The 25644-nt window shown below is 42.9% G+C and overlaps 2 protein-coding genes across 12 annotated transcripts in view; one reads left to right on the top strand and one right to left on the bottom strand.

Moving 5' to 3' along the window:
* The window catches only part of TCF12 (transcription factor 12), a 373993-nt gene extending 369951 nt beyond the window's left edge, over positions 1-4042 (bottom strand). For 7 of the 10 annotated variants that reach the window (XM_072808761.1, XM_072808764.1, XM_072808765.1 and 4 more), the window contains exons 1-3: positions 2722-3141; positions 1576-1672; positions 443-515 (exon numbers count right to left, since the gene is read on the bottom strand). In XM_072808761.1, coding sequence (XP_072664862.1) covers positions 443-515; positions 1576-1650 — 148 coding nt within the window. In that variant the 5' untranslated portion in view covers positions 1651-1672; positions 2722-3141. Of the gene's footprint in view, positions 1-442; positions 516-1575; positions 1673-2312; positions 2436-2721; positions 3142-3750 lie in introns of those variants that run through there. The other 3 variants (XM_072808763.1, XM_072808770.1, XM_072808762.1) reach the window with 3 other exon arrangements.
* A 19310-nt stretch (positions 4043-23352) lies between these two features.
* ZNF280D (zinc finger protein 280D) overlaps positions 23353-25644 on the top strand; it is a 293959-nt gene continuing 291667 nt past the window's right edge. For both annotated transcript variants that reach the window (XM_072808743.1, XM_072808741.1), the window contains exon 1: positions 23353-24146. The gene's annotated coding sequence lies outside the window, so the exon portion shown is untranslated. The remainder of the gene's footprint in view (positions 24147-25644) is intronic.

Raw genomic sequence — 25644 nt, 5'->3', positions numbered from 1 at the left:
TACACATATATCAAATTACATTATTTCACCAATTGTTTAGAATCCAAAGGTTCAATAATGCAAATAAGGCTGAAATTTTAGCAAAACTTAAAAATACACATATGTAAATAAACATTAAAAAAAAAAGACCACACATGGACCACAGAGTGTTTTCTTCCGGTACTTGTCCAAACATAGATGCAGGATATAATCCCTTGTACTCAAACAAGACAAATTCAACTTAAAAATTCACGGAAAACAGAAAAATTTTAAATCAATGCTTAAATTCTCAGAAATATCAATGGATCCTGAAAGCAACAGTCCTCATTTGAGCCTTGCTTTTGCTTCTAATTTGAAATGGACACTACAGAATGGCATGAAGATATTAAAATACTTTCTATTTTTCTACCAAAACGTATCACATCACCAAAATATGAGTTTCCGATTTTAAATATCATCTTACCTGATCCACTGAACTGACTGCTTCCCAGTGTCGTTGGTCTGGTTTTCCCACTATTAACAGGTGGAGAAAACATCTACAAAATAACCCAAATGCATTTGTTAGTCCTGAAATTCTCCGAGACTCCTTGTAAACAAAAGTCCACCGAGAGTCATCAGTTACTGTATTTCAGAAGGAAGTGACGGTAAAATTGAAGATATACATTCAGACCCAGAAAAGCTAATATACTATGTCCTAAAGCTACTTGAAAATAGTTGCTATATTCTGCTCTCAAAACGCAGTCACTTTCATGAGAAAGTCTAAGATTATTAAGTTTAAACTGTAAATTTTTGTCCATGGTCTTCAATTTCTAAGACAGATCTCATTACATTTACATTACCATTCAGTTCAGTCAGAATTACATCCAATGAAACTACTACATAGAGTAAGGATCCATTATAACCCAGTTTTATAAAGTAGGTATTGGTCCTTCCTCTTAACAACAGTTAATAAAGGAATTCAACCCAGTGGAGATAAAGACAGTAGGCCCTCGGTTTCAGCTATTTTTAAGTCATTCAATTATGTCCCATGGTAAGAGATTCATAAACATACAGGTACTTATGTATGTACACACACGCATTTACACACACGCATAAAAATACATGTACAGTGTCCAGCCAAAAAGGCTGAAAATTCTAGCCTTTAACTGGCTTTCCCCTAACTGACATCTTTCAGGTATTATAAATTCTGTCACATCTTAGGGAGGGAAATGGGGAGTGCGGGGGGGGGGGGGGGGGGGGGGGAATAATTTTTCTCTTTTCATACAAAGTTCAAAATCCCTAACAATCATCAGGGTCAGAGGGTGACTCAGCCCAAGCTCATGGTTACATTGTTCTCCTTTTAACTGGTTAAATCAAATGACCCCTCTGGCATTAAAGTTTTAAATCTGCAAGTCTAGACATTACATCAAAGTTCAGGTGTCCAACTTGGGGGAGCTGGACTCCAGCCCTGAGAACTACTGCTCAAAGCAGATGGAGTTCACGCAGCCTAGTCTCCACGTCGCTTTCCGCCCCCCCCCCCCTTTTCTTATTTCTCTCTTTTTTTTTTTTTTGGTAAACCTCAGCAGAACCCCGAGATGCCGCGGAAAGCTCTCCTACCGCACTGAAGTCCAGCAGGTCGCTCAGCTCCTTGTCGGTCCCTATAGCGGCCATGCGCTGCTGCTGGGGATTCATCTTCGGCCACTTCTAGCAGGTCCTAGAGCAGAGGAAACAGGCTCAGAGAGACCACCGAGGCCCAAAGTGTGTGAGGGATGCGGAGGGGCGCAGGGCCGGCGCGGGAGCCGCGGGCTGACGGCCGCTGCCCCCTCGCTCCCTCCGCCGCGCGGGCAGGGGGCAGGAGAGCCCAGCACCGCGCCGGGGCGGCGGATCCACGCGTCCCTCCCTCCGCGCGGCCCGCGAGCGTCGCCGCGGCTCCCGCAACTCGCCGCCTCTCTCCCGCAAGTTTCCGAGCCCAACCCTGCCCCCTCCGCGGCGCCCCCACCCCTGCGCGGCCGCCGGGGCCGGGGCCGGGGCCGGGGGCGGGGGCCGGGGCCGGGGCCGGGGCGGGGGCGGGGGCGGGGGGGCGCGGCGGCGCCCGGCCGGGCGGGGGTCTCGAGGGGCGGGGTGAGGGGGCGACTGGGCGTCCAGCGAGCGGAGCGGCGACGAGGGGGGGAGATGCGAAGTGACTCACTGGCTCGGCAACAATAGAACTGACAAGTTGCAGGGAACGCGCCGCTCGCAGGCCCGCGGCCGCCGCCGCCGCCGCCGCCGCCGCCCGGACGTCCCCAGCGGGCCCCGGGGGGCCGGGAAGCAACCCCCGCGCGCCCGAGGGGCCTTTGTAGAAAGAAAATACAAACCCCAACAACTCGTGCGGCGCTCGCCCGGCGCCCTCCGCCGCCGGCTCGGCCTCCTCCCACTTTTGCCGCCCTGCCTGCGGCCGGCCAGCCCCGGACCTGCCGAACAATGAGCCCCGCGCGGCGGCCGCGGCAGCCCGCTCCCCCGCGCGCCCCGGAGCCGGCGCCGAGAGCCGAGGGGGCCCCGCGCAGGCCGAGCGCGCCGCCCGCGGGCCTGGCCGCCCGCGACTCTCGCCTCCGCCCCCACTCCGCGCCCCAAGTTGGAGGGAACCCCGGGCTCGCCCCCGTACAAAGGGGCGCGGAGTTGGCGCGCGGGCCGGGGACGCCGCGGCTCCGGCAGGGACGCGGCGGCGCCCCCCCGGCCCCCAGCGCCGCCGGCGCGCGCCCCTCCCGCCCGCCCCGCCGCAATTACCTGCCGCCCGTGTCCGCATCCAACCTCCCCGATTAAAGTTCACTTCGGCCGGGAGAGCGGGCTCGGGCTTCCCCTCACACCGCCCGGCGGCAAGGCTCACTTTGCCCCGCGCGAGCGCTCGGGTCCGGGCGGGGGAGGCGGCTCTCGGGCCTGGCCGCCCCTTCCTCCCGGGGCGGGCTGGCGGTCCCCCCGAATAGAACTTGTGGGTCTCCTCAGGCGGACATTTTTTTCGCTGAGGCGGCCTCAGCACCGCGCTCGGCTCGGCTCCGGATCCCTCCGCGCCGGGAAGAGCCCCGGGTTAACCCTCTCGTCCCCGGGCCGCTCCCGCCGCCTGCGCCGAGGAAGTGGGGCCGGCGGAGGGGGCGGGGAGGAGCCGGCGGGAACGGGGAGGGGCCGCCGCGCGGCCGGTGGACAAAGCCCGCGGTGGGGTGAGGCGGGACGGAGTCGGGGCCGCCGGGGAGGGGCGGGGGACGCGCGGAGGCGCCCCGCGAAGTAGGGCCGGGCCGCCCGCCGAGGGCGCAGGGCCGCAGGCGCCGTGGCGCCTCCTCCGGCCGGTCCCGCTTCTGCCTCGGGCGGCGGAGCGGCTCGGCGCGGCGCGGCGCGGCGCGGGGCGGGCGCAGCTGCGGGCGCATCTGGATCCGCCGCCGCGGCCGCCCAGCCCGAGGCCGCAGAGCCCTGGAAGCCGCGGGTCCCGAGCGAGCCGCGCCGGACGCCGCCCGCCGCCCGCCGCCCGCCGCACGCCGGGTCGGGTCGGGTCGGGCCCCGCCCGGACGTCCCGGCCCAACAGGCTGCGCCGCGCGGAAGATGCGCGCGTGGGGAAGGGAGACCGAGCCACCTGGGCCCGCGCCCGAGTCGGTGCAGCTGGTCGCCTTCGGTGCGGAGCGGAACGCGGGAGAAGGGGCCCGACGCCCCCTGCGACTGCACAAAGCGGTGTGGGCTCCGGCCGCCCAGACACGCCACCCACACAAGCCCGCCTGCATCCGCAGTCACCTCTTCCCACGCGAGTCCTTCCCGTTCGGGGCCACCGACCTGGACAGCGGGACGAGCTCCTGGAAACGGATCAAGCCAGTGCCTTCATTTTGTAGAGATGGCCCAGGGAGGTTTGCTTGCGCAGCCCCTGTCTTGGCCCAAGTTCCGAACTTGGCCCGAAGAAATAACTAAACTTCCATTCCTTCCAGGTTGGGGATGGAAGTGAGGTTTTCTCCAATGGCAGCCACTGTTTAAGCCAGGGGCTCGGTGAGCGCAGTAAAGAGCAGTAAAGGGCCAGCAGAAGAAACTTAGAAGACAAGTCCAAGGTAACAAATTGAAGGAAGCAGCCAACGCCTTGACGGCAACAACATGGCCAGAAGGAGTCAGTGAAGCCCAGACTTGCATGGAAGCAAGGAGGGAGATTCAGCTGCAAATTTGCAGTTGTGCTTTATTGCAACCCAAGCTGTCCAGAGGGAGAAGGCAACTCTTGCTTGGGGCTGGGGGTTCCCATGGTTGTCAATGGGCACACCTTGGACCTTGGGCCAAGTCCTGTGGTTGCTTCTCCATTACCCACTCTCCCTTATCTAGGTTAACACCCCCCCTCCCCTTGTTTTTAGCCGTCACATCCCTGCCCTGGCTGCATGGTGGAGCATATGGTTCCAATATAAGCAAATTAGCATAATGCCAACCTAAAAAAAGCAGCCATAGTCCCATCCCTGCCACAGTCACTGGTTGGCAGTGGGCATGACACAATTTGGGACAATGAGAGGAGCAATTTTACTGTGGCCTTTTGGGGAAGTTTTTGTCTATTTCACGTATTCCAAGAGAAGTTCATCGGCAACCTTCTCTTTCTGCATGTATTCCAAAAGTCAGGAAGCATAACAATAATAAAAAATGAAGGAATATCACCAAAATGTTGTATGGAAAAAAAAAATTAAGGAGCCCCTGGATTGTGTGGGCAGCTGTCTTCCAAGCAAAAGGTCCAGCTTGGTTAAATAAAGCAGGCATGCAGAAAGCAGAGATACGATCTCTGGGCCGCCCCGGTGGCTCAGCGGTTTGGTGCCGCCTTCCATCCAGGGTATGATCCTGGAGACCCCAGATCGAGTCCCACATTGGATTCCCTGCATGGAGCCTGCTTCTCCCTCTGCCTGTGTCTCTGCACCCCCCCTTCTCTGTTTCTCATGAATAAATGAATAAAATCTTTTTTTAAAAAAAAAAGAGAGGTGATCTCTGATGATGTTTTTGAGACTCTGATGAAATGCCTCCGAACCCAGATCTACCTTCATTGATGAAACCAATCGGATTAGTTTTCTATTTGTAATCTAGTGTGTTCTAACTAATATACCCAATGGCCATTTTTTGTAGCAAAGACATACTAAACATTAGATGGGAAGTCTGACTAGAACTTTCAGGGCCCCTTCTAAGGATAAAATTCCATCACTCAGTGGTAAAACTGAAGAGAAATATTGGGAAAAGGAGAATGTAAGCCCACCTGAAGGATTTATGGTGTTTTCAAAAAAAAAAAAAAAAAAGAAGAAGGGGAAGGAGAACTAGTTTCTTCTATAACTAATTCAGAAGAAGAAATAGCTATCTTCCCAAACCCTTCCCAAACCCTCAGCCTCAGGGCTCCCTCACTCCCTTGAAGAAATGACTGAAGTTTTTCACATCTGTTATGGCCCAAACTGTCTTATACTTTATTTTCTCTTTATATTATATACTCCTTGAGCAGTAGGATTGCCATGTGTCTGTCTGTACCATGCACCTAACATTATGCTCAGAAAAGGGAGGCTAGAATTAAATCCACCCATCATTTGACATTATAACATGAATTTGTTTTTCATGTTATGTAGTTTTTGCATGTATCATTTTTAATAAAGGAATATTATTCCCACCAATGGATTTTTCCTGTAATACTCAGACATATATGGAAGGCAGAATATAAAAATCACAGTTTTGTGTCTCTTGTAACTAATTTCTAGGCCTTTGCTGACCTTGCTAGGAAGCCAGAAGGCTTTGTTGAAAAGCTCAGGGAAAAACAACTAATAATACAAACTCAGTGATAATTTAGAGTACTATATCTATAGTGTAAATTAATATCAATCAATATTGAAATGTAATGAACATTTCTAACATGTGCAGTTGGTGCTGAATGCTGCAAGGAACAGAAAATCTCAAACCTATCCTGCCTCAAGAATGTTGTAGTCTGATATATTTTATTTCCCTGTCCATTCACCTTAGCCTGCCACTGGGCAGACTCAACAATTCTGTCAACAAAGTTTCAGTTCCCACTTTCTAAGGGCCCCAACCCTACACTCAAAAACGCATACACAATTTTATGAGGGAGATCTGAGTTGCCCAGAGAAACTTTTACAGTCAAAAGAAAAGGTAACCAAAAAAAAAAAAAAGAAAAGAAAAGGTAACCAAGGCAGTGGGCTTTGCTTCCTTGAGAGATTGGCTTGAACTTGGCCCCTGATTTAGAAGGAAGTATTCTAGAAAGTTCATAGAAGGAAAAGGAGGAGGAAAGAGAAAAGCACTAATCAAGTCAAATGGCAAGTTGCTATCTAGATGGAGTGAGTGGCCTCGTAGCAAAATCTAACTAGAACCAAGTTTGAAGGGTAATGCACTCCCTTGGAGTCCACAGGAGAGCAGCTAGGAGTTCTTACTTTCTTTTCCACAGCTATCTTCTTGGGACTAAAGGGAACAGTTTTATGTAACAATTAGTTTTGTAAGTATTACCTTCAGTTCATGACACTTTGATCACTGATGAACTAAAAGCCAAGATTTTCCACTGGATTATAAACCATATTCTACTAGTCATCAAAAGTTCACTTTCTTCATTCTCTTCTATCCTCTTGTAAGAATCCGTTGGAGAATTTTACCTTTTCTCTCTGTTCATTGGTAAAAAGAGTTCTCTATTCCTTGTTACTGTAATTTATTGTTTAAGCCATTAAATGGCTTGTATGAATGCTATTTTCAGACTTGAGATATCCTCTAATGGTCCATCTTATATCAATGTCTTCTTCCCCTTTAGGATTCTTTCTTTCATATTTCATAAAAGTATACATTTATACCAAAATCAAGACAAATTCGGAGCCAGAAAAGGAAAAAAAAATACTGTCAAACACTCTAAAACATCAAACCTAGATAGCTACAGATTTTAATTTTTTAGAACTTAGTATAGTCAACCAAGTAAAATAATTCTTTCCCATATTCCTGTATGTATCTTGGCACAATGCCTTGTACATAGTTGATGCTCGCTAAATAATTATTGAAAAATGAATAGTTCTGTGCTTCTAGGTAGAGATGGCAGCTTAACACTTGCTCTAAAGTTCTCTCCTTCCTAATATCACACTAAGAAAACAGTAAAGGGATTTTTAAAAAATATTTTTATTATAGAAAGCTTCAAGTATAAAAAAAAGGTATTGTTAAGAACCTCTGTGTACTTAATCACCCACCTTTAAAAATTATGGATTCTTCATCTATCTTTGCTCCCACTTTTCCATTCTCATGTTAAAGTAAATCATGTCATAACATAAAATGACTTTTTAAGTATTGAAATCATGGGAATCCGAAGATGAGACAATGGCAACAAAATTTGAGGAGGCTGTTAGCTGGAAAAGCAGAAAAATGATAAAAGATGTAGCAGACTATTGAAACTGAATCTTAAGGGGGCAATGAGGTAAATCAATAGCCAGACCTATATATACTGAAGTGTCACCAAAAGACTCATAACTAGCCAGTTTCAGTTTTCTCTTGAAGTGAGGAAAGGATATAATACTATAAGGAGGATTGGTTATCAGTCTGTTTAAGAAGTAATCAGATCCCCAGATTCCCTTCCCAATTCCATGCAGTGAGGCAAACAAATGCCTCTCTCCTACCGAGGTAAAAATACTGCAAACTTATTCTCTGCATATGATGAAGCAGGATGTATCTCAGGGGTAAGAGAATTAAGTCAACATTTGTGTATTGGATGCTGAGACCTCCAGATAAGTTTACCAACTTGGTTCCCAGATTCAGAGCAGCTAGGCTTTCAACTTCCAAGGAGGAGATTAGAAGATCCTTCTAAATGGACTCTGATCAGCCCAAAAGGAAAGACCTGAAGATACTGATGTGGGTAGTTCCCTAACTATGAACCTGAAGAAATTACTCTAAGATATATTTACAACTGACAAATCCCCATCTGTATACTCAGAATCACAGCAGTCAGTTTATTGCCTTATTCTTAAATCTGAGTGGATGACCAAGGATTATCAGATTACTTAAGGGAACCCACTATCATGTGAGACATTTAGACATTTAAACTTGAAAATAGGAGAGTATAAACTTCATAAAAGGATTGGAAGAAAAAGTTGAGAAAATTCCCTAGAATGCAGAACAAAAAGAAAGGGCTAGTTCAAGAAATTCAAAATCCAAATCATAAGACCTCCAAAATGAGAAGGGAGGTTTAAGGGGGTGTATGGGGATAGTCATCTATGAAACTATCTAAGAAAAATTTCCGGAACCGAAGTACATGAGTTACCAAATTAAATGGGTTCACCAAGAGCCTACCACAATGGATAAAAATAGATCTATACCAAAGCCTGTGATCAAGAAGTTTGAGCACACAGAAGACAAAAGTAGACCTTAAAGCTTCCAGAGAGAATATAAAACAGGACAGATAACAAGGACTAACACTCAAATGACGTTCAACAACTGTTTAACAACAATACTGGAAGCTAGAGGGCAGTGGAACAAGGACTTCAAATATTTCAAAGAAAAAATATTTGCTAAATGAATTAGTGATTTCGAAGTGTCTTTTTTTTTTTTTTTTTTTTTACAATTTTTTATTTTTAAGCAGTCTCTACACCCAACACAAAGTTAAACTTATAGCCCTGAGATCAAGAGCATGCTCCTCGGGCTGAGCCAGCCAGGCTCCCCCAGGAGTTTCTTTAAAATAGCTTTATATTAATCATTATTAAACCAAATACTGCTTTTCTCTGGTTTCAGTCCATGTGAGTTAGGGATAAAGAGATATGCCTAACTGGGTCAAATAGAACACACAGGGGAATCAGAGTGCTTGGGTGTCCGACTCTTAGTTTCAGCTCAGACCATGATCTGTGGGTCCTGGGGATTGAGCCCCAAGATAGGTTCTGCTCTCAGTGCAGAGTCTGAGTGAGATTCTATCTCCCTCAGCCTCTCACCTCTCCCCCGCCTCTCAAATATATAAATAATCTTAAAAAGAAAAAAAGAATACACAGAGGCATCACCTGCAAAAACACACACAATTTTTACTTTCTATTTTCTCAACATTTCTAAAGCATTTTGAAAATATTAGTGTCCTCTGGGATGCCTGGATGGCTCAGCAGTTGAGTGTCTGCCTTTGGCTCAGGGTGTGATCCCGGAGTCCCAGGATCAAGTACCACATTAGGCTCCCTGCATGGAGCCTGCTTCTCTCTCTGCCTGTACCTCTGCCTCTCTCTCTCTCACTCTCTCTCTGTCTCTCATGAATAAATAAATAAAATCTAAGAAATATATATATATATTAGTGTCCTCTGAACTTTTAGCAAAGAATCTTAAGTATTATATTCTCTTTTGAATATAGTTAAATTCAATATACATACCTTTTACATCAAATGTCATTTATTCACTACCATGAGGAAAAGCATCACAAACACTAAATGCCTCTTTTGGAATGTGTCTTTGCCGTGTATTTGAAGAGGAGGTGTCCAGAAACTAGACCAACTAATAGAACTGTCTTGGGAAAGCTGACAAACATCAGACTATTTATTCTGCTCTACCCATTTAAACTTTGCTTGGAATAAAAGTTTGAAAACTGATGTATACTACCAACAGGGACTGAAGACATTCCACATTTATGTAGTCAACGTATTCATCTTGTATGGGCATCTGAGGTGTATATCATACTTAGGAATGTCTATCTCCCTTTGTGATTATAAAAATAAAATAAAATTCACTCATAATTCTTTTCTAGGACTAGTAGTTTAACTTATTTGTGTTTAAATCTTCAACCTATTAGAATTTACTTTGATGTAAGGAGTGTGGTAGGGATTCAGCTTATTTTTTCCAGTTGGCTATAGGATTATTCCCAATCATTTGTTGAATGCAATGCTCTGAATTAGATATCTATATTAAATTACTTAATTCTTTCATTCAGTTCACTGTATTAAAGAACAAATGCTCAATAATCAAGAAAGACAAGTAGGAGATGAAAGAAAATGAGGATAATCGGGAGAAATCTAAATTTAGAGGTTAAGATTTTAAAAGATTCTGTTACTATCAGTGACAAGCTCATTTTTTATCACCTGGAAAGACAACCTGGTGTTTGGAGTTGATAACACTCTCAACAACTATTTTAAGAAGAGCCATTCCTTCTCTATTATAATTATGTACAGCCCTCTCGTACTTAGGTTTTTAGTATGTAGAAGTTTTACTTTGTAGGAGTAAGGAGTCACTTATTACATGTGTTATAGGAAGAATTCTCTGTTCTCTGTTTTTTATCTCATGATCTATTTTGGAAATAATTAATCATTAACCTGTGATTGTAGCTTGCACATCCCTCTAAATATGTAAGCTGACTTCCATCCTGTTGTATGAGCACATGTGTGTTCGGAGCTACCTGACTTAAAAAGACATTTGGTATTAGAACCTTCCAGAAAGGAAGACATTGGCCTTAAATATATGAACATACAGAGCCAGGCCTGAAATATTCACAGGAGTAAGAAAATTCTTTTTTGGCTTCCTCAACTCTTCTTGTGACCTCAGCATTCTAACTTCTGAAAATAAGCGCAGACACATAGCACTTAGAAGAGTGGTTTTCAAAGTGTGGTCCCAGAGGGGCACCCAGCTGGCTCAGTCAGTAGAGCACCATGACTTTTGATCTCAGGGTGGTGAGTTTGAGCCCCATGTTGGGTATAGAGATTACTTAAAATAGAAAGAGAGGAAAAAAATAAAACAACAACAACAAAGTGTGGTCCTTGGACCAGTAGCCTCAGGTTCTCCTCGCAGTTCATTTGAAATGCAAATGCTTGGACTCCATCCTTAGAAACTCTGAGGGTAGGGCTAGCAATCTATTTTTCACAGTCCTTTCTGTGATTCTGTTGTAGACTAAAGTTGGAGAAACAGCACCCTAGAATGGTGATTCTATGAGGTCTTTAATGCCTCAGGACAATAAAGATGAATATGAAATGAATTGCCAGTGTGTATTTACTTTGAAAAGATAAAGACCACTGGGAAAATGTACTTAGCAAGGTAGAGCAATGCTGAAAGGAATAGTGTGGATCCATAAACTGTTTTGAAATGGTTGCTAAAAGCAAATGTTATTGCTGGTGAAAAGTCCAGGAAGAGGTGAGATGCCAAGTTCAGCTTTCACCACGTGTCAGATCCTATGAATTTTTTCTTATAAGTCATTGGTATCTTAGGCAAATTCAATCTAGTATGATAAATGGCCTGCTTATTTTAACATTTATGAAAAAATCAGGAGAATGCATAGTCAATATTCTCAAGGTCTTAGGTATATGTGCCATTAGTTTCTCTCAACTAAGGACTCTTCAGGGGAAAAGGCTAGAGTCTCCTTTTCTTATTAATAACTGTATCTTCTGTCTAACCCCAGTAATCCCTCAGTAATTGTTTATTAATTAAATGAGAAATTGTATTTCCAGTGAAAGTTGCCTTGTCTTGAGTTCATTCCCCTGAGTGTTTGATAAATGAATTGATTGACTTGGATTGGATGATTTAGATTGCACTTAATTATCTGCACTTTCATTTGAGAGGAGTTAGAGAACAATTGTTCTCATATACTGCAGAAATATTTTATTTTAGGACCATCTGTTGAATTTCTAATTTCACTTCACCAGCATTTTTATGCAATTAAACATTAAATTTTGGTGATTGGCACATTCTTCTCTAAATCCAAAATATCTTACTATAATTTTTCCTGTTTCATTTGCATTATAAGCCTACAGGATTTTTTTTATTGTTTCTAATCTTTAAACATATCACCTTAAGCTTTCAAACTATATTCAGTAGCATGATAAAAGAATGCCATTGAATATTTTAAACATCTTTTACTTCTTCCAGAGTTGGGAATGAAACCTGAGGAAAATACTAGATGGGACTGGCTCATTATTCCCCAAGTCTTTGGCTCCTCTTTTCCAACTCTATTTCTAATTTCTATTTCTATCTTGATTTTACTTTATTTTTAATAAGCTATGTTTGATGGGATTAAAACTGGCAAAGATATAAGTATTCTTTATTTTAGGGTTGTATTTAGTCTTTAGATATGACTAGGCTAGGATTAAAGAAAGTGAAAATGAAAGCATTAATAATCATCTAGAATACACTTCCATTTTCTTCAGCAACATTTTTATTTGAACAAGTGGATTAGTATTTCATTTCTCTTTTAACCCGATAATGCGGTTTTCTTAGAAACACAGCTTCATTACATTCATTTGTTGAATCAAAAGTGCTCTGATTTGTTTTTTGATGAGCTCTGTAGGAACAGAAGCACTAATCTATAGGTAAAAACTCTCTAAGTTGGCTCTCCCAAAGTACTCCTGTATTGACTTGTGTGACCGTCAGTTACACCTGAATGAAGCTCACAATTATAATGAGATCAAAATCATAAGCTCATCCCCAAAGGATCCGTTAACTTCTCTTGGAGAAGAAGGGGTCTCTTCACTACAGATCAGTCTTCTATTCCTGACCATCTCAAAAAGTATTGGTCCCAGGAAGGAATAAAGAATGCAACTGGCTCATCAGTATGGTTTTTTTTTTTTTGTTTTGTTTTTTATGATAGTTACACAGAGAGAGAGAGAGAGGCAGAGACACAGGCAGAGGGAGAAGCAGGCTCCATGCACCAGGAGCCCAACGTAGGACTCGATCCCAGGTCTCCAGGATCGCGCCCTGGGCCAAAGGCAGGCACCAAACCGCTGAGCCACCCAGGGATCCCTGTATGTTGGTTTTTGCTCTGTCTATAGAACTAAACCGATTTGCAGATAGGTTATGTATAGAGGACTTAAAAGAACTATTGGAAACATTGGGATGATCTGGTAATGGGTAAGAAAGTGGGAGTGGGTGAGGACATATGTTCAAATGGGAACTAATTATCTGCATTTATATGACAAACTCAAAATTCATATCATACTCTAAACACCATTTTAAAACCTAATTATTTAATAGACATTTTCAAACATCTACAAAGGTAGATAGAATAGTATAATCAGTGCCCTTGAACCTACCATGTGGTTTCAACAATTATTCAAGCATCCCCACCTCCAGATGAATTTGAAGCAAACATTAAATAGGTCATCCACAAATCATTCAAAATGCTTATATATAAAAAAATAGAATGCTTCTTTGAACTATAATGACAAAATCATCAACACATCTCCAGTGTTTATAAAAATGCTTTAATATCATAAAATATTCAGAAAGTAACTGAATGTAGATGAATATTGTGAATAATGCTACAATGAGCATGGAAATGTAGATATCTCTTCAACATAATGATTTCAAATAAAATTCACCCCAATTGTCTCATGAATTTTTTAATCATATAGTTGAAACTCGAATACTGTGGAGTTTAGGAGTGCCAACTTGCACATAGTTGAAAATCTACCTATTACTTTGAATCCCCCAAAACTTAACTACTAGGAGTTTACTGTTGACTGGAAGTCTTACTGATAACCTAAGACAGTAGACCAACACATATTTTGTACATTATAGGTATTATATATTGTACACTATAATAAAGCAAGCTAGAGAAAAGAAAATGTTATTAAGAAAATTATAAGAAAAATACATATACAGTATTTATTCAAAAAAATTCCACTTATATAAGTGAACCCCCACAGTTCAAACCGATGTTGTTCAAGGGCCAACCTGTAGTTGATCTGTTTAAATTGAGATCCAAATTTGGGGCACCTGGGTGGTTTAGTCAGTTAAGCATCTGATTCTTAATTTGGCATAGGTCATGATCTCGGGGTCATGATCTCCCGATCTTGGTATCAAGCCCTATCTTGGTCTCTGCATTCAACAGAGAGTCTGCTTGAGATTCCCTCTCCCTCTGCCCCCCACCCCATTCTCTCTCTCAAATAAATAAATAAATAAATAATCTTTTTAAAAATTGAGATCCAAATAAGATCCATAGAGTGAATTGTGTAATGTGTTAAATATTTTAATCTATGACTTCCCCCTACTTCTCATTCAATTGATTTGTTAAAACCACCTGGGCTGCCCCTAAATGTTTTTTTCTATTATTTATTGTTTAAATAAAGGCTAATCAATAGGTATATTTATGGCTAGGCCTATAAATCATGACATATCATTCAGCTATTATATATATCTAACTCTAGGGTGGAGTTTGCAAACAATTAATTAAAAGGTAGCCGCAAATATAATATAAAATCACTGTGGGGGAACACTATTTATTTTAGTCCCTAACACTCATCACCCCCTAAGGATATTCCACTTCTTGGAACTGCAATCCCTTTCACAGTCCCTGGACACTTAATTACTAGGCAAGAGGATAAGGTAAGACTTGATGAGAGTATGATAAATGGAAGATTTTTGTTGATAAACTGTATTGGTTGGCTCACTGATAATTATGCAAAAGGTTATAAAAAGAGAGTCACCATATCCCAATCACCCCAAATTCCCTATTTGGCTGATTGGAAATATTTGGACTGGCTAAAATGTTAAAGTGACTTAAAACATCTTCCAATAAATACAATTGGTATACATCTTGGAATACTAAAAGTTTTCTTTAATTTTTGAATGGGATGCTTCTAATTTCAATTGGTAGATGATATGATCTGCCTCTTTCTGAGGCAGAATGTTTGAAAGCTCTTTCCTTTAGGAAGAAAATGAAATTATAATAGCAGTTTTCAGAGGGAAGCCAATGGTGATGTCATCACTCATTGCCCTTATTTACTCAGTTCATGTGGTCAGGTTCTGTGGGATAAAGGTGCTATTGGTCAAAACTCATTATATGAAGTTAGTTGCAATTCATAGGTGTGATAAAAAAAATTAACTCACCCTAAAGAACAGTTAATATTCAGGGTTAACAGAACATTCACCTTCATATTATAGGCGGGGGGAATCCTAAGCATTAAATGCTTATAAGGAGAACTCAAAGTGGGTTTGAAACTTTATAGAATTTTGATGTTCTGATCTCAGGATACTTAGAGCCTACCATGGCAAGATAGAAAACTGGTGTAAATGCTTTCCTATACGCAATAACAATAATGTCCTTTCTTTCTGCTAATTTTTGAACGTTGTGGTAAAAGACTTTTGTGATGATTATGATTGCTAAATAAATACTGTTATATTTGAATTTCAAGTATACAAGGAATAATTTTTTAAAGATTTTACTTACTCGTGAGAGGCAGAGAGAGGCAGAGACATAGGCAGAGGGAGAAGTGGAGGGAGAAGCAGGCTCCCTGCGGGGAACCTGATGCAGGACTCGATCCCAAGACCCCAGATCACAACCTGAGCTGAAGACAAACACCCAACCACTGAGCCACCCAGGTGCCCCTACAAGGAATACTTTTTTAGTATAAATATGTACCAAATATTTCATGGAACATATTTATTCTAAAGATGATTTGTTCTTGATCTAAAATTCAGATTTAATTGGGCATCCTGCATTAAATCTGGCAACCCTGTGGATAAATAGAGCCTAATGGTGACTGATCTTTGAAAATGAAGAAGAAGTACATGTTGTATAATGCACACTTCTAAAACTTTAATGTGCATACAAATTACCTTGGCTACTTGTTAGAAAACAGATCTTGATTCTGCAGATCTAAAATAGGACCTGAGATTCTGCATTTCTAACAACCTGCTGCTTTGTATTGATGTTGTTATTCCATGAACCATAATTTGTGCAAGGCTATCATGGACGTCTTTTGTCCTTGGTTGTTTTTGTTTTGGTGGCCCAGCATCTGAACTCTCTTACCTTAGGGAATTCACTGATATGTGACTCTTGGAAGAAAGTGAAGCCCCATTCTCACTATCTAGAAACTGAGAGAAGTTGTCAAATACTTTACCACCTGCCTTTGCAGCCTGGATTCAGGTACAAAACCTGCCTTTGGCCAATCAGAATCACCTGCATGGCCTTGAATAGAGAACTAGAAACACCAGGAAGCAATGATAGCTATCAGTTCTCATGCAACAGTGCATTTGTGGCCAAATCAAATTCCCAGGGCAGCGACGGTGGTGGAAGAAAGGGGCAGATAGTTGAGTGTGCTTAGCACACTTCTTGAGAAGATAGCAGTCTTCTCACCATGCTTGTCTCTGCAGCATGACTTTGGGTATTGTTCTTGGCTGCACAGCTCTGAGCTTGGTTCTCAACCCCCATAATGATTCTGTGAGTTGGCCACTGTCTTTACTACTAAATTAGTCAGAATTTATTTTCATTGCTTGAATCTAAGAACCCTGATGAAGCCAAAGGGTCTGCCAGAAGATAGCTGGCTTGCACAGCGCATCAACTGCAGTATGCGTATGAGATTCCACTTAGGTCACCACTCAGGATGATCTCTGCCACACAGGGTGAAGACAATTCTGTGAGAGGTACAACCTCCTCTTGATGGAAGAGTATCTATTTCCTGGCATACATCTCCATGCCTTTTCTGGTGATGAGGTTTCTGACAATGACTAGTCTTAGTTTAAGAGAACTAGATTTATATGCTAACCCTGTAAGTAACTAGTTATGTCACTTTGAGCAAATCACTTAACCTCTGTGAGTTCCATTTTCTTGCCTATGAAAGGGAATTTAAAAATAAAAGAAATTAAGACTACATGTGTATTATTGCATTTTTCATTATAATTGTTTTTTTACAATTTTATTGAGGTATAGTTTATATATTAACACATTCATCCCTTTTTGAGTATATGCAATTCAATGATTTTTAGTAAATTTATTGAGTTATGTAGTCATTACCATAACCAATTTTTAAAACATTTGCGTAACCCCGGTAAGATCCTTCATGATTATTTACAGTCAATGCCCATTCCCACCACTAAGTTATCTTCTGTATTTATAGATTTGCCTTTCCTGAGTATTTCATATATAGAGAGCCACACATTCATAATTATCTGTTACACTAGTTTTTTCCCTTCTATATGGTGAGTTTCCAAAAGGCCTTTGTTCATTTGAGCTGTTATCTTTATTGAAGCATTAATAGCACAGTGCTTTGTACATAGTACAAGAACTCAAGATAATAAAATAAAAAGACACTGTTAATTTCTTACAAAGTTGTTGTGAGAATTAAAGAGCCTATTAGGTTCTTGCTACTCAAAATGTTGTTCCTGGACCAGCAGCATCACCCAAAATCTAGTTAGAAATGTGGTCTTGGGTCCCATCTCAGACTTAGAACCTGCAGTTTCATAAGATTCTCAGGTGATTTATATTCTCATTAAGGCTTGAGAAACAATGCTCTATACTCTAAATTCTAGGGCAGAGATTATGTGTGGCACATAGTAGGCACTCAATACTATTTGTTGTATGAATAAATGGTGATTCATATGAAAACATTTTGAAAACTGTTCAAGGCCTACATACATGAGATTGCCAAAGAATAGAAGTGTGCATTTTTGGCTTAACTAAAATCTGTTAAAGAAACAGTTTGGACTGATATTTTATAATGCCAGTTTATGTACTGAAGCAAACATATTTATTTTTCTTACATTTAAATGACAATTTCATGAGGAAACCCAGTTTTAGATGAAAAAAAATGATAGTCCTTAACTGAAATGGACTTTATAGTGAGTTTATTAGCATGACAGTTAATTATAAAACTTTTTACTTCTAAAGGTTGACAAAATTTATTGCAGTTCCCTTTTCCACGAGATAAGAACTTGATCAACAGCTAAGAAGCCAGAGTCAGACTTTAAGAGACAGGATTGGTATATGTTATATAGTTAGCTTCAACATTTAACAAGGAGAGCCTATCTAGTTTCCCACTTAGAATAGACTCTAAATGCTCTAATTTATTAATTTAATCATTCTTCAAATCATCAAACATTTATCAAATTTGTCACTATTTGACAAGTTCTGTCCCAGGGCTTTCTGATGGATTACCAGGTACAATATTCTTGAGGAATTCCATATAAATACAATAATGATAGCTTTTTAACTACATAGGCTAACAAAAGATTTTTCATGCTTTATTAATTCATGAATGTTAAAGCCTTAAAATACTATAAAAATTAAACTACATTAGTTATATGTTTAAAAATGTATTGGAAAAGATAAAATTATATTTTCTTGGTAAATCAGGCTATATGGTTAACATTCTCAAGACAGGAATAGTTTTTATTGAGGGTTGCTCTAAGGAGCATAACAAGGATGTCCTGGTTATTTTCCACTTGCTCCTCCAGATCCATTTTTCATCCTATCTGCCTTGTTCTATACTGGAGGCTGATCTCTACAGACTATCATCCAAGCCCTATACATCTGGTTGGGTTTGGCCAACGGGAGGTACCAAAAGAAGTTTGGAGAGTCGGGTAAAAGAGGAAAAGTGTTTACTCCCCAGTCCCCTCCTGGGCCACATTTGGCAGTGGCTGCATTTCTCTATTTATAGTCTCAGCGTTTGTCAGACATCCTCTTCTAAACACTACTCTTAAAAGTTCCTTGCTCCTTCAGGCTTAAGTCTTATTGTTACCAGTTAAGCGTTTTACCATTGCTAGTTGGTTCCCTTAACCCTTCCCACATCTCTATAAATCATTCTTTTATTAAGCTCTTTTTACCCTCTTTGGTGTGCCATCTTTAGTGTTACACAAAGAGGCAATCAATCAGCCAGTATCTAAGGACTGCCTGCTGGGCTGGCACCGTTAAGACATATAATACATGATCCTGCTCCAGAGAGACTTATAGTCCAGTGAAGGAGATAAAACCAACACATGTGAAGCAATTAGGGATCACTACACATTGGTATCTAATGAGAGACATTGGTTTTTTTGCTACTCAGCATTCACCCTTTTGATAACCATACCCTGTTTTCCTCTATTACTCTCAGTTAACGTCTTTTGGGAGACTGGACTCCACTTTTAACATGAGTAATCATTCTTCTGGTCACATGCCCTAATCAAAGCCAATAAAATATAAGGAGATTATTGCTGGCACTTCTGGGAAAAAGGCATGTACTCTTCCACTGAGATTGCTAACAGTAAGGATTATGTGAACTGGAGCTGCCAGGAGCCACCATATGGAGCCTGAGAATGAAGCCAACACAGAAGACAGAGCCAAGAGATGAAACAAAATAGAATTCTAATGACATTGCTTAAGCCCTTGGATCAAGCTATGCCTTAAGCTAAATATATCACTAGTTCCTTAGTTATGTGAGCCAATAGCCAATATATTCCTTTTTGTATAAGTCAGTTTGTGTTTTTTTATCTTGTCACCTGCAACTAAAATAGCTTTAACAATTCACAAATTGGTACCAGAAGTGGGGATTAGTAAGTGAAAGAGCTTAAAATGTTGAATCAGTTGATTCAGATGAGGCCTCATTTATACTAGACTGGGAATTCAATAGCAAAGTGGCACCTGTTGTATACTAGAATTTGAAACATGTGCCTAACAAGTATGAAATGCAAAAAAATATTTCTAAAAGGTCAGATACTAGAGTACACCAATTATTATATGTTGGCATGTTGGCTTTCAGTTAGGTCCTACAAGAGAGACTCAAGTTTAGGATTGAATTTGATTTATCTAAGCCTGAGAGGGGAAAAAATACTGCTTTGATATAAATGACCATTTTTGCTAAAGGCTGCAATCAAATATGACAGAAATTTCAATAATCTAGAGCCATTAGGGTTGGAAAAGCCTCAAAAGAATTTTAATGCCAATGAAGGCAAGTGGAAAAGACTGGCACTTGGGAGAAGTCTGAACACACCCAGGCCTCTCTCAAGCAATTCCTGCCTGCTTAGAAAGGTAATAATTATCCAATTCTATTCCCTCTAGCACCACTACTATGCCCATGTCCCTCCCTGCAAAATTAGTAGCTATTCTTTTTTTTTTTTTTTCAGTAGCTATTGTTTCAACTCATTCTCAGGCAGAAACCAAAATGAAGGCCATAAGTGAGGAGTATACCAAGGTCAATTACAGAAAGATAAAAATACCTGTATTAGAATCTGGATGCAAAGACTGAAGCTTAAGATAACATCCAGCTTTGGAAGTTTTTTCCCCCCATAAAATTGGCTAGATGCAAACAGACTGGAAGCTTAGTAGGAAGTAAAGAAAATTGTGGCACCTGGCTGGCTCTGTCTGTAGAGGGTGGGACTCTTGGCCTCAGGGTCATGAGTTCAAGCCCCACACTGGGCATAGAGCCTACTTAAAAAATAAATAGATAAATTGTATGGTGAGAGAAATCCTAAGTCTGAAGAATAAAGCCCAGTTAATTAGCCTTATTACTAACTGCTGTAACACATAATGCAAAGTTTGATTGGTTTAACACTACCGATGTTTATTTTTCACTGCTGTAAAATCCAATATCAGTATTTCTGATCATCAAGTGGCATTCTACAAGGTCATTCAGCTACCTAGACTCCTTTCATCTCATGGCTCTCTTACGACTATCCTCTAGGGTCCTAGAGTCCTTTCAGTGTAGCCAGAGGAAGAAAAAGAAACCATAGAAGGCACACCTAGTTCTTAACCGCATTGGCAAGAAGTGATTCATGCCACTTCCACTAATATTCCTAAGGAGATAATTAATCGCACAAATTTACCAAGATTAATAGGGGAACTTGGGAAATGTAGTCCTTGCCTATGCAGCTACTTCGTAGCAACAATTCTACATAACAGAAGAGGATCACAGCTATTTGGTGGTAAAAGCCAATTATCTCTGTAATAACAAGTTTTTTTTCAACCCCCACTATATCAGGAAGCAGAATGTTGAAGAGGTGTGGTCCCTAGAAGGATTATACTCCCAACTGTCCATTACAGATATGGCATGGAGGAACAATGGATGAGAGATTCTCCAATAGTTGAACATATGGCAGCCAGATGTGTTGATCAAAGAACTTTCTCCTCTCTCATTGTAAGAAGCCTTGGTGTTTCTGTCCAGCATGATATATGCTATGAATCAAAGACCACTATGTGTTTGCCATTAGTCATTTTTCTGAATATGAGTTTCCGTTGTAGTTGTTCTTTTCTGTCATTATGTATTAAGTATTTTGTAGCTAATTTTATCTTGTAGCTTTAGGTTACTAGACCTTGAGGAACCATACTACTGTATAATAGAGAAACATGCTTATTATCCTGCTGTCCTGGACTCGGGAGTTATCTTCAGTAACTACATGAGAATTTGGATCATCTCTCTTTGGGGAGGAAGTGAGTATACTTTTGGTAGCAAATAATATTATTGCATTGACTAGGCATAAACATTTTTGAAGGCATTGTAGTGGAAGAATGTTTCAGGACATCAGGAGAAGAACAGGGGTGTGTTTCATTACCCAAGACATATCCACCGTTCCTCTTTTCCTAAAATCACCTTCTTGTGCCATTCATGTGTTACTGATAGACTCAACTTTTGGGATAGGCTTGTCAATCAGTCCAGGCCAACCTGAGCATCTCTTTTTCTGGCAACAGTGATTGGTTTAGGAATGGGCTCTTGACCTTTGCTGGTAGTGAGGATAGTGTGACCTAGAGTTGCTGGTTTTTCATTTGTGGAGCTTGAGAATGAAGCCAACAGCAGAGAAAAGAGGTAACATATCAGGAAGGATCCACATCTTGATGACATAATTTGAACTCTTCAGCCAAGCGATGTCTAACAAAACTATCTCGAACTATTCACTTATGTGAGCCAATAAATTCCTTCTTCTATTTAAGCCAATGTGAGTTGTATTTTATGTCCCTACATCCTTACTGAATCAATACTAAGTTGTGTGAGGAGAGATGCATAAACAAAAATACGCAAGAATAAATGAACATGAATATACTTGAGACAGACTTAACTAGAACTAAAGGAGTAGATTGAAATATGGTCCACAGGTTAAGATGGAACTAGGTTGGGGCAAGAGCTTGACTATCAGTCAAAAGAATTTAAATGGAATGGAATAGAAAATATAGCCATGAAATTACTGATGCACAAAGAGAGATGAACTAAAGGTGAAGATTTAGAATGATTGTTCTGACACGTTAGATGGGAACAGAGGAATAAGGAAGTCAGAAGGACCATCTCCAACTGTTTTCCTGCTCATTGCATAGCATTCATGTTGGCTTCCTTGTTTCCCACTAATTAAAGCTCACCCAACACTGAAAGCCTTTCACTTGTTCTTTTCTCTGCCTGGAAAGTTCCTCTCCCTCTGGCATTTGCTTGGCTTTCTCTCTCATTTCATTCAGGCCACCGTTAGAACCTAACTTCATCAAAGAGGCCTTTCTAGATCAATTTACCTGAAGTATTAAAAACCATGCTACTCTCGCCTGTATCTCTGTCTGTCCTTCTGCTATTTGTCCTCATGGCATTCATCGCTCCAAGACAATATACTGTATATCTATTTGTTTGTCCATGTACTGTCCGAACTATAACGAGGTTCCATGAGTGCAAGGACTTGTTTTATTCACGTTTGTGTCCTTGGTGAATACAACAGAGAATGGCACATAGAAAGCCCCCAATAAAAGCTTGTTTGGAGATGAATGAGTGAAGAAGTACAGTAAGATGAAAAAACACTCGCAGGAGGGACGAGTTAGTCACTTAAATTCCTAGCACGTTCCTCTCCTTTCAGCCAAAAAACTCTGCTGAAGTCTCCCACTTCTGCTCCATCTCCCCAGAGGAAAGAGAATTTAGGGAAGTTCGCTACTGCTGAAGCAAGGGCCTGAGATACTTTCCCGGATGATTTTGGCGAGGAGGTAATTTTCTCCGGAGTTACCCGGTTAACAAGAGTGATCTCCAATCCCAGACAGGGCTCTTTCTCCATTAGCTCCAAGGAGAGCTCTGAGAGAAAAACGAGGCTGGCGGTGGCTCAAAGACTCAAACGCTCCAGATTATTTCTCTTCCCGGAGAGCAGCAACCAGGTGACTCTCAGAATGATGACAACTTGGAGGGGCAAGAGTCACCTGCCGGGAGGGAAGGGGCCCCAGGGGTAGTCTCCGTGGGTCCTTCCTCACCGCCCAGTTCTCCGCCGCGGCCTGTGCAGGAACAAGCACGCCGACACGTCAGGGCGGAGCGCGGCTTTCACCAAGTTTCCTTCCCAGGCGGCTGCTCCCCGGCCTCTCTTCTCCCCCACCCACTCCCGGCAACCTGCAGGCTCAGCCTCCGATTTCCGCTGATCCGGGCTGCAGGGAGCCGGGAATCCAATTACTTTTCCCGAGGGAGCGCCATCCACTCATCGGGCCGCCAGGAGGGGAGCGGGGGGTCGAGCAGCCGCGGAGACCGCCCCTCCCCCGCCGCCCGGGCCTCCGGGGCCCCGGCAGCCCCGGGCGGGGCGAGCAGAGCTGTGGAGGGGCGCGCGGCGCCGCCGCGGGGACTATTTGTCCTTCCGCGCGCCGCGCCGCGGCCCCGGCGCCGACGTCGAGCGGGCTGAGTGGCAGGAGATTAGCCAAGGGCTTCCCCCGCCGCGCGCCCCCGGCCAATCGGCGCCGCGCGGGCGGTGCTCGAGGGCCGCGCACACGCACATTCCGGGACCCGCGCCTCACGCGAGCAGCCTCCGCCCCGCGCACGCTCCCCTGCGCGCCGCGCCCTGTGGGCCGCACGCGCGCCTCGCCTCGCGGCCCCGGCCCGGTGCAGGCCTGGACCCCGCCGTCCTCTGGGCCGCGGCTGCTGCGCTCTGAAGTGAAAGTGAAATGAGGAAAAGCAGGCCGAGTGGGCCGTAGGGGAAGGGCGCTAGCGTGTGCGTCCAGGCTCCCACGCCTGCCCCACCGTCCGGCCTTGCCTGACAGATGGAGCGAGGCCACAGAGACTCCCTGAGGAGGAAGAAAGAGGACGTCCCTCCTGAGTCTTTGCAGAGAGCGGGTGCAGGACTCTTGCAGGCTCCTTGAGTGTTCTCTAGTAAGAGGATCTTAACCCTGGTGGGTCGCTCACTGGGTTTTCTGCTGTGGTCAGAGCCCTCCAGACAGCCTTTCTCCATCGGGAAGAGACCAAAAAAAAAAAAAAAAAAAAAAGCAAAAGCAACCCTCTGTCCTGCACACACGGCCAGACTTATGAGGCCACAGCTGACATACATGCTTGAAGGAGAAAGTGCGCTATTGTGTCTTGTTTTTCCTTTTGAATTACGTCCTCCTGAGACCGTGGCTGACTGACCCTTAGGCCTGTGGCCGTCCTGAATGTGATTGACATGCGTGATTAGCAGGCTAGTGAGAGAGAACCAGGGAAATTGCTATCAAAACAATTACACACAGGGACATCAGAACAATGGCCTGAGAGCCCCCAGGGACTTAGAGACCATCCTAGTTCTGCCACGGATGCCCTCTGGGACCGTGGCCAACTCAAATCATCTCTTTGTGTCTTCGTTTCCTCCTGGTAAGTTAAAACTATTCTTACTGCTGCCTGTCTCGAAGTATATTATAAAACATAGATAACAGAGGTGAAGACATTGAAGGTTTTGTTTTGAGGGGGAAGGTGGTGGTGGTGGTGGTGGTGGTGGTGATGGTTGAAAGGCATTCTCTGAGCAGAAGACTGTGAAAGGAAGCCGTTTGACCTTCAGCCTGCCAACGGGTCATTTCAATTAAATTTAATACATGTGTGGGGAGACCAGCTCTGTAGCTGCGGTGTTCTGTGCTGGGTGCTAAGTGGTCTTCAGAAGACTTATAATCTGGTAAAACCATGCCATTTCCTGCATTCTCAGACCTTCTCCCATGTCTGTGCCAATTCCCATCCCTAAGTCTTGGCCATTTTTATTCTCCTCTTGTGTTCAAGGGCCACGAAGAATTGCTAGCTGTAGATACAGAATGATGCTGGCGTTGGGGCTCCTCATTTGAGCCTAAGCTGTGGCTTGGGATTCAGATATCTCTGGGTACATCTGTGGAACTGATGCCCCCGCGCCCCCAAGCCTGTTTCCTGGAGTGACTGAGGAGCTTCCTGGGACAGAACATGTCCTTAGTGAAGAAGGAGCACAACACTGAGCTTCAGCTAGGAAAGACTAAATCTTGATAAAAAGGGAGGTCCTTCTGCATCCAGTCTGGTGTCTCCTGGCCCTCCTCCGAGTCCAGTAGGAAGGGATAGGGGAAGGGATGGGGGGTGGAGAAGAGGATGGAGAGAGGCTATAGGGAAAGCTGAAATATCAGTTTCAGGCTTTCACATCCCATATTTCACATTCAAACACACACACTCACCTTTACAAGTAAAGATCAAGCTATCGACAGAAGTGCAAGCAACAGAAAACTTGATTCACGGTGGCTTTTGAAAGATAAGGAACTTGTTATCTCATAAAATAGGAGGTTTGAAGGAAAGTGGTTCCTTTATTGGTTAATTGAGTAACTCAAGGATGTTATCGAGGACCCAGGGGAATTTCTTCTTTCTGCTCTGCCATCCTCAGATGATACTGTCTCCTCCCATCTCCCTTCAAGGCTGCACCATAGCTCCTGTATTTTTGGCATCTGATGCAGTAAGGGCATCGTGCAAAGAAGGGGATGTTGTCTCCCACCTCCTTCTGTCTTTCTTTGTCTCTCTCTTTCTCATAATAAAGGAAGGATAGCCCTTTCTAGAGGCCTCTAACAGAACTGAGTCCCACTGGGCAGTCCCCTTGTGTCACATACACATCCTAAACTAACTGCTTGTTAAAAAAAAAAAAAAAAAAAAAAGGATGATGCCAAACATACTTTACCCCTCATGGTGGGGAGAGAAATCACTTTCTGTGAGCTTGTGGGAGGATATAATCCAAACATCAAATTTTGCCTCAGAAAAATACAAGAGAAAGTGGCTGTGGTTTAGGCCTCAGCAGGTTCCTTCAACTATCCTTTCCTCGACTTCAAAATATTTCTGTATCTACTCTCCTTCATCATGTCTTAAGTTTTTCTAT

Source organism: Canis lupus, chromosome 32 (genome assembly GCF_048164855.1).
Source record: "Canis lupus baileyi chromosome 32, mCanLup2.hap1, whole genome shotgun sequence".
Taxonomy (NCBI): Eukaryota; Metazoa; Chordata; class Mammalia; order Carnivora; family Canidae; genus Canis; species Canis lupus.
Note: the sequence above shows the minus strand (reverse complement) of the source record. Positions and strands in the feature narration are given on the sequence as shown.